The sequence below is a fragment of the Cherax quadricarinatus genome, unplaced genomic scaffold (genome assembly GCF_038502225.1).
Source record: "Cherax quadricarinatus isolate ZL_2023a unplaced genomic scaffold, ASM3850222v1 Contig2830, whole genome shotgun sequence".
In the NCBI taxonomy this organism is placed as follows: domain Eukaryota; kingdom Metazoa; phylum Arthropoda; class Malacostraca; order Decapoda; family Parastacidae; genus Cherax; species Cherax quadricarinatus.
In genome coordinates, this window is record NW_027197856.1 from 47,520 (window position 1) to 53,535 (window position 6,016).

The 6,016-nt window shown below is 38.7% G+C and overlaps 1 protein-coding gene across 1 annotated transcript; it reads right to left on the bottom strand.

Annotated features, from left to right (window-relative positions):
* Positions 1-1,327: 1,327 nt before the first annotated feature.
* Positions 1,328-5,490, bottom strand: LOC138851924 (epoxide hydrolase 1-like; the record flags this gene model as incomplete). Its single annotated transcript, XM_070081471.1, has 4 exons — positions 1,328-1,673; positions 2,015-2,119; positions 2,520-2,597; positions 5,328-5,490. Coding segments are annotated over 4 exons (446 nt in total), but the record flags the coding sequence as incomplete, so codon positions are not given.
* Between the last annotated feature and the right edge of the window lie 526 nt (positions 5,491-6,016).

The window sequence follows — 6,016 nt, forward strand, 5'->3', positions numbered from 1 at the left end:
TAAAGTACACCAGCACGTCAAGTTTAGTTGCTTGGAATTTTGCATTGTCAACTTACTAGCGTTTAAGGGTGAAGACCATTACACCCCAGTCAAATCCCATATCTACCTATTAGCTGCAGCTAAACTGATTAATACGAGTTTGAAGGGAGCTTGGGTATTTGTATCGGACCCAACTGATACTGGGAGTGATGGCTTCCTTGAAGAATGGCGCCTACATCACTCGGGTCATAGTTCTAGTGTCCTTTCACTCAACGCCGGATATATGTACCGTCACTTTCACTACCACCACTATCCATGGTAACGAGAATGTTCTCCCAAATAGTGTCTTTGGAGATTGTCAAATCAAGTCTTGAGCGCGTGGCCACTGTTCCTTGGTTCTTTAACGGGAAGGCAGCCATGCCCTCTTTAGACACGTTCCCGTTCGTTTGTCACAACATGCCCTCTTGGGCATCTCGAACTCCCGTCCCACAAAGGAAATGCTGACTTCAGCTTCATAGACATTCATTGCTATCTTTTGTAACACTTCATCCTAGAATCTCTGTTTCTTAGGATTCTAGGCGGGTTTATGGGGGCCATAATATTCCTAGCTTGTTGATCAAGTGGGGGCGTAGGTTTCCAAGATTTTTTCCTGCAAGTGGCCAGGAAATCTGGTAAAGAAAGGCATGCTTTGTGACGCCTCGCCCCACATATGTCTTTGATAATTATGTTGTGGTGGGGAAAAAGAAAGACGGTTCACAACCCCTTCTGAGAGGGTCATTACCCCTCCCCCTTCAAGAGGGGGGGATATCGCCCCTTCACAACTGGAGACTTTTCTCCACAGAAAGGGCGGAAGGCATTCAAGCTTAACTCACTGAACTGGAGCACAGATTCAATTCACTAGATCAAGAGCCCTTCACCAGCATGAAGGAATCTCCCTGGAGGGAAAGGGATATTTACAAGATACATTATGAAACACCAGGGTTAGGTTAGGTTAGGTGTTTCCTGACGCGGGTCTTAACTGGAGCTTTTGGTGACCGAGGCCTTCCGCTGGCTTACCCCTCCACCCCTTTAATAATTATGGTCATATAGTTATAACCATTTAGTCTGTGTGAACTACCAGATTTTCATCACTGATGTATATACATATTACAAATGTTTATAATGTTTTAATATCTGTATGCTATAATGTACTATATAAACTTGCTAAATGATACCAAATAAACTAAAAATATTTCAGTGCAGAAATTTGAAAAAGAAAACGAGCTTTTAGTACAGATCCAATTCCCTAGATCAAGAGCCCCTCACTATCATCAAGGAACCTCCCTAGAGGGGGAGTAAATCTAGTAAATCAATAGTCTATGTTTTATTTGCATCCAGAGAAGTGGTGTAACTAGGGCCAGTCTTTGAAATAATTTTTTTTCTTAGTATATCAATTATTTTTGGCGTGTCATAAATCACACTTCAGAAGATGGATAAATGTCCTTATGTGAAACAAAAAATAGATGATGTAGGTAATAAACATGTACATATCTGTTGTTAATTAGTTTGGCTAAAATAGAGATGCGGTGGAAGACAGGTGGTGGCAATGTAGGACTCAGGTGGTGTTCTCTAAGGTGGAGACAAACTTGTGAAGATCTACGGCAACGAGAGTTGGCTGTTCCATGGCCGAGAAGTGTCCTCCAGCTGGTTGCTCACTGTCAAGGTAAGTTATTATTTTAAAATAACCTTAAATAATACATAATTAGTTAAAAAGTTATAACAGTTAGTAAGCCAGCAGAAGGCCTGTCAGATGACCAAAAGCTCCAGCTGCAGGTCGTCATATAAGACCAGCGCCAGGAAACACTTATACTGTTTCCTGACAAGCTTTACCAAATTTAGTAAAACTTTACAAATAGCAGATTTTACATTTAACATAATGAAAATTTAGTGGTCAGTGCATTAACGGCTGTTTAAAACTTGCAAATTCAAGAGATAAATGAAGCCTTAACACTCACTACCAAGAAATTAGAGGTAAATATAAAAAAATCTTTCTTACTTGTATGTGACAATATTGTGGTATTTGTGGGCAAGAAAGTTCTTGGGCAGCTTCAGATTCTCCTGGGGAAAGATTGCCAGTCCAGCAGGTACTCGACATGGGATGCTGGAAGAACACGAGACTCAGATGTTAGGTAAAAGGACACATGCAACTAATGTGACATTTTATTGTGGCAACGTTTCGCTCTCCAGGAGCTTTATCAAGCCGTTGATAAGATCTTGGAGAGCGAAACGTTGCCACAATAAGGTCATATTAGTTGCACTTGCGGCCTTTTACCTAACATTGTCGATAATTCTACCAACATTAATACAATGAGAATCAGATGACCGCTGCATTTTTAATAATTTTTGTATTAAGAATACACAGAAAATTAATATTTTTTAAATCTGCATGTCGCTAGTTCATATTTCTATCAAAACATGATTTCTTGCAAGATCTGTAACCAAGAGAAAAATAATTATACTTTTCTGTCACAGAATAAAAACACAAAAAAAATACCACTTACTTATCTAGCATTCCATAAGTTTTTTTGTTAAATGCCTCAGAGTATAAACGTGCGCTAGTTGTGATAGAACTTGTAAACCTGTAATGCAATATTTGTTGGTTATGAGTCAATGATGAGATCAGTGGTATATAATAACAAAAGTTGGTGTGTAAGACACATGTGCAACATCTGGGTGTCTTGGAATATGAGCCTAGTAATATGCAAGTTTATTTAGGTACAGGTACACATAAGTACAATTATCATAGTGTGAATTACATAGGATAACCCCAAAAAAGTCGAAGTGACTTATTTTCACTGGGGTCCTTGTAATATCTTATCTAAACCTTAAAACCTTAATGAAAGGATTCAGAGAAACCAGTTAATGGACGTCATAAAAGCACACCACGTTAACTAATGTAAGCCTAGTGACGTGGTTCCATGGAGGAAGATTATTATTATAATCAAGGGGGAAGCGCTAAACCCGGAGGATTATACAGCGCCTGGGGGGTGGATGTGGAAGGCATTCAGGCTTAATTCGGGGAACTGGAGCACAGATCCAATTCCCTAAATCAAGAGCCCCTCACCAACATCAAGGAACCTTCCTTGAGGGGTGGAGGAGGAAGAGACATGTCAGTGATTCATGGTTATCCTTCATCTCATTTCCTGAAGGAAAATAATCTACGTATACTTCATTTTCAGTCTTATATACTGTAGTTTACAGCTCCTGAACAGTTAGAGAGGGAGTTGTATTGAGTTTTTAAAAAGTCGGATAATAGCACAATTATCAGATGCTATTTGTAGTACCTTTCGTTTACAAGCCTCTCAGTACCTGTTCAGATGCTCTGTATGCAAAGAACACCAGATAATACTAACACAGAATAAGTGATTTTTTACACATTAATTTTACAAGCTAAGAGTCGTTATCCTACCTCGGCTTATTTCAAAACCCAGTTCTAAGGGGGGATGGATTCCAATTAATTTTTTTTTTTGTTTACCGTCAAATTTCCTTCAGTTTTGGTGCACAAGACGAAGTACTTTCTCTAGTTCCTGTAAATATTTGTCAATAAGATACCTCAAACAACAACTGAGAAAGGACTGAGAAAGGACTGATTTACTGAAAATGCCCTTTGGCAGGGAGGTATTCCTATATGGGACGACGTAAGGTTGTTTGGACACTTAGTGCCGAGAGAACAATGCTAATACGAAGTTCTCTGGGATTCCTTTCCTCTAAATATCTTATCTTTATTTCACAAAAAAATAAAGTTTGTTAGTTCTTGGAATGTTGCAAAAAATCTGCCCTTTACTCCCACATAAATCCGAAAATATTTGGAATATTTCCAAAAATCCCCCATCAACAATTAGAGAAATTATTTTACAATTTCTGTGAATATTATTCCACTTAATTAAGTAATAAAGGCGTAGTCAAGCGAAATAAGTGAATAAGTTACTTCCGAGATATTGGCCTGGAACGCCGGCCGGCCCGCCGTCTCTATTTTTTTTTGTTTTTGCGAAAATCGCATTTGTTTGGGTGGTTTTCTTAGTAAACTAATGTTCTAGTGCAGTTATCCTCTTCAAAACACCGTTTTCTATCACAAGACCAAAGAATACATGGAACGAGCAGTAACTCTTTTATATCAAATATTGCTGGTTGACTCTCCCCATATTATGGCCTATTTTATTCAGTCTAGAGTATATAACATATTTGTATGCTATTTATAGTGTATTATATCATATTAGATCAATTCTGATAGATAAATAAGCCGTAGAGTTGATATAAGCGTAATAATGAAGTAATTTCTCCTGCCTCTCTGGAGCGGGAATACTGCTAGTGTTCCCAGATAGTTTCTGATTGGCTGGAAGTCTACGTATAAGCTCCGCCTACATTTTTATGATGCCAAATAGTCAATTATTATATTAGAAAGAATAATGCAAGAAAAAGCGATAAAAAAACAAGGAAAAAAAATCCAAAAAATATATGGGCTGTGAGCAGACGTGCCACCCACATCGCGTCACCACACCTGATATAAATGACTATAATTTCTTGTAGAAACGTCGTAGAACATTGATTCTTGTACCATTGTGTTGCCAAAGAGTTAAGCTATTTTTTCTATACGAATAACTTAGTTTCCATAATTTTTCGATTTTTTAAAGCGCGCAAAAAATTGGATGACAGCCCTCTAAGGCATACTACCACCCCCAGGATGCCACCCACAACATTCGACTAACACCCAGGTACCCTTACTTACTGCTATGTGAACAGGGACAGGAGGTGTAGAGAAACATGCCCAACATTTCCACTTAACATCCTTAAAATGACGACTTCTGCATAAACCTTCCCCTCAAGGAAGGTTCCTTGATGTTGGTGAGGGGCTCTTGATTTAGGGAATTGGATCTGTGCTCCAGTTCCCCGAATTAAGCCTGAATGCCTTCCACATCCCCCCCAGGCGCTGTATAATCCTCCGGGTTTAGCGCTTCCCCCTTGATTATAATAATAATAATGCATAAACCTTACAAGAATATTCTTTAATATATACTAAAACATGCCTTGTAAGGTCAGTTCTAATTTACAGTCATTATCATCATTTCAGAAACAAACGAATGACAAAGATATACAGTAATTCTTGCAGAGTACTTTGCATATAGATAAAGCATATATTACAATTTTTAACCAGCTTTTGATAGAAGAATTATACAAAAATGGGAGATTATTTAACCTTTTTAACCCTCTTTACACTATAATTTACTTCCACCTCTCGTCCAATGGACATGGGAAACAGGACTGATTAAGAATTTATAATGAGTCAACATTGATCGAGTAATTACACATACCAATAAATGCAGATATTATCCAACAAATTATCTAGAGATATTGGAAAGTCACCGTGAAGGAGTCCACCATCAGGCTTGTGACGATTGTCTCTATGAGTCCAGATGCTGAACTTTTCTAAGATATATGCTGCAAGACTCACTGGATTCTGGTTCAGTGCTGCACCTGTGTATATGAAGACAAAATAAAGTAGTGGTGGTGGCTTACAGGAATCTAAATGAATTCACCAAGTGAAGGGATTAGTTAAATAGTGGTAGTGATACTGTATTAGGTAAGTGGTGGTGGTTGTAAAGTGTCGAAGGGGCAAGATCACCCACCAGCAGGTGACTATGTAAGGTCACTGTGACCTATACTTATCTACAGAGAATCATCTCATAGTAACTATTATTGTAGAAAGAGGAGAACCAAACTCCCACACCTTGCTGAGCCGCTATATAACCTGCTGTTGTCTGCAGGACCCAATATTTCCCTAGAACACAGCTGGATCCAAGGGCCCTTGTGAAGCAAGTCTGCTACACAGAATGATAGATATAGCAGTATTTACCTCCGCATCTGTATGGTCATTACCTGGAACTCCATCATGACCCAGACACCAAGAGAACTGCACGGCCCTGTGGCTCAGTGAATCATTTGAATTCTGATGTCCATATACTCCTGGCAAGACAGCTACTACATTAATGATGGTAAATGT